Source organism: Rhincodon typus, chromosome 47 (assembly GCF_021869965.1).
Source record: "Rhincodon typus isolate 14 chromosome 47, sRhiTyp1.1, whole genome shotgun sequence".
NCBI classification, from domain to species: domain Eukaryota; kingdom Metazoa; phylum Chordata; class Chondrichthyes; order Orectolobiformes; family Rhincodontidae; genus Rhincodon; species Rhincodon typus.
The window spans coordinates 9,513,651-9,514,893 of record NC_063378.1 but is presented as its reverse complement, the minus strand read 5'-3'; the positions used below and the strand labels follow the sequence as shown (position 1 = coordinate 9,514,893).

The window sequence follows — 1,243 nt, the reverse complement described above, 5'->3', positions numbered from 1 at the left end:
GGTGTGAGGAAAGGCCCTGACTGATATGCAGGAGGTGAAGAGTCACCAGGTTGAATAGCCTCCACCTATTCTGTCATAACTCTGACTAATCTCTATCCCCTCCACCCACAGGCAATGGGCCCATCCAACTCTGGCAGTTTCTCCTGGAGCTGCTCCTGGATAAATCATGCCAGTCCTTCATCACCTGGACAGGAGACGGCTGGGAGTTCAAACTCTCCGACCCGAATGAGGTGAGGTGGTTCGACCTGTCTACCAGACCATCTGCTATCTCGCTGTGGGTTATTGGGGTGGGGGGTGCTGCTGGGGAAGGGAGGGGTATGTGAGTGTGTCTGTGTGTGTGGAGGGGGGTGGGTGGGGGCGCAGTGTTGGTGGTGGCAGGAGACCAGTACCCAGCCCAGGACCCCTTGAATGGAACACCGTCACTGTCACAATGCAGGAAAGGCACAAGCCAAACTGCGCACAGCAAGATCCCACTTTAGCATAGTCACCTCCTCACGCAATCTTCACTGTGGGTGATCAGAAAGGCTGAGGGGTAAATACCGTCCCCACCTGAGGAGGGATGGTGAGGGGTGGGAGAGGGTAAAAGGCATGAAAAGTGATGGAGCATCCAGTGGAACCAAATGATGAAGCAGGCTGGTTGGGCCGAATGTCTTGCTCCTTGCCCCTACTGAGTCAGGACTGGGTGGCGGCGGTGACGATTTCCGCCAGAACTAACCGGTAACACTGCTGCACTCCCTGCCCCCGACCCCCCACCTCAGGTTGCCAAGCGGTGGGGAAACCGCAAGAACAAACCGAAAATGAACTACGAGAACCTGAGCAGGGGCCTTCGCTACTATTATCACAGGGACATCATCCAGAAGACAGCAGGCAAGCGCTACGTCTATCGTTTCGCCTGTGATGTGCAAAGCCTGCTGGGTGAAAGCCCTCAGCAAATCCACGCCAGGCTGGATGTGAAGCCCCGGACTGAGCAGTGACAGGGGCCAAGGGAATGCTGCCCAGATCCCACATACTCCCGGAGTTTCAAGACAATGTTCCTTTAACAAAACTGCAGTTCACCGGCTCTGCTTCCCCAGTCAGGCCCGGAGTCGGGTGGGCGGATGCGGGAGGCTTGGTTCATTCACCAGGGAAGGCAGGACTGGGTCAGAGGTAGAAGCCAAGGCTGAGTGTCTGAGCTCTCAACATCCATGTCAGAATCTGCCCCACTGGCGGCAGGATACTCAGCGGTCACGACCACCCTGACCCA

General features: G+C 56.6%; 1 protein-coding gene across 1 annotated transcript in view; it reads left to right on the top strand.

Annotated features, from left to right (window-relative positions):
- The window catches only part of LOC109925768 (ETS1-related protein), a 13,279-nt gene extending 12,042 nt beyond the window's left edge, over nt 1-1,237 (top strand). The window contains exons 4-5 of the mRNA XM_020525682.2: nt 112-230; nt 759-1,237. Coding sequence (XP_020381271.2) covers nt 112-230; nt 759-974 — 335 coding nt within the window. The 3' untranslated portion in view covers nt 975-1,237. The remainder of the gene's footprint in view (nt 1-111; nt 231-758) is intronic.
- The last annotated feature ends 6 nt before the right edge of the window (nt 1,238-1,243 follow it).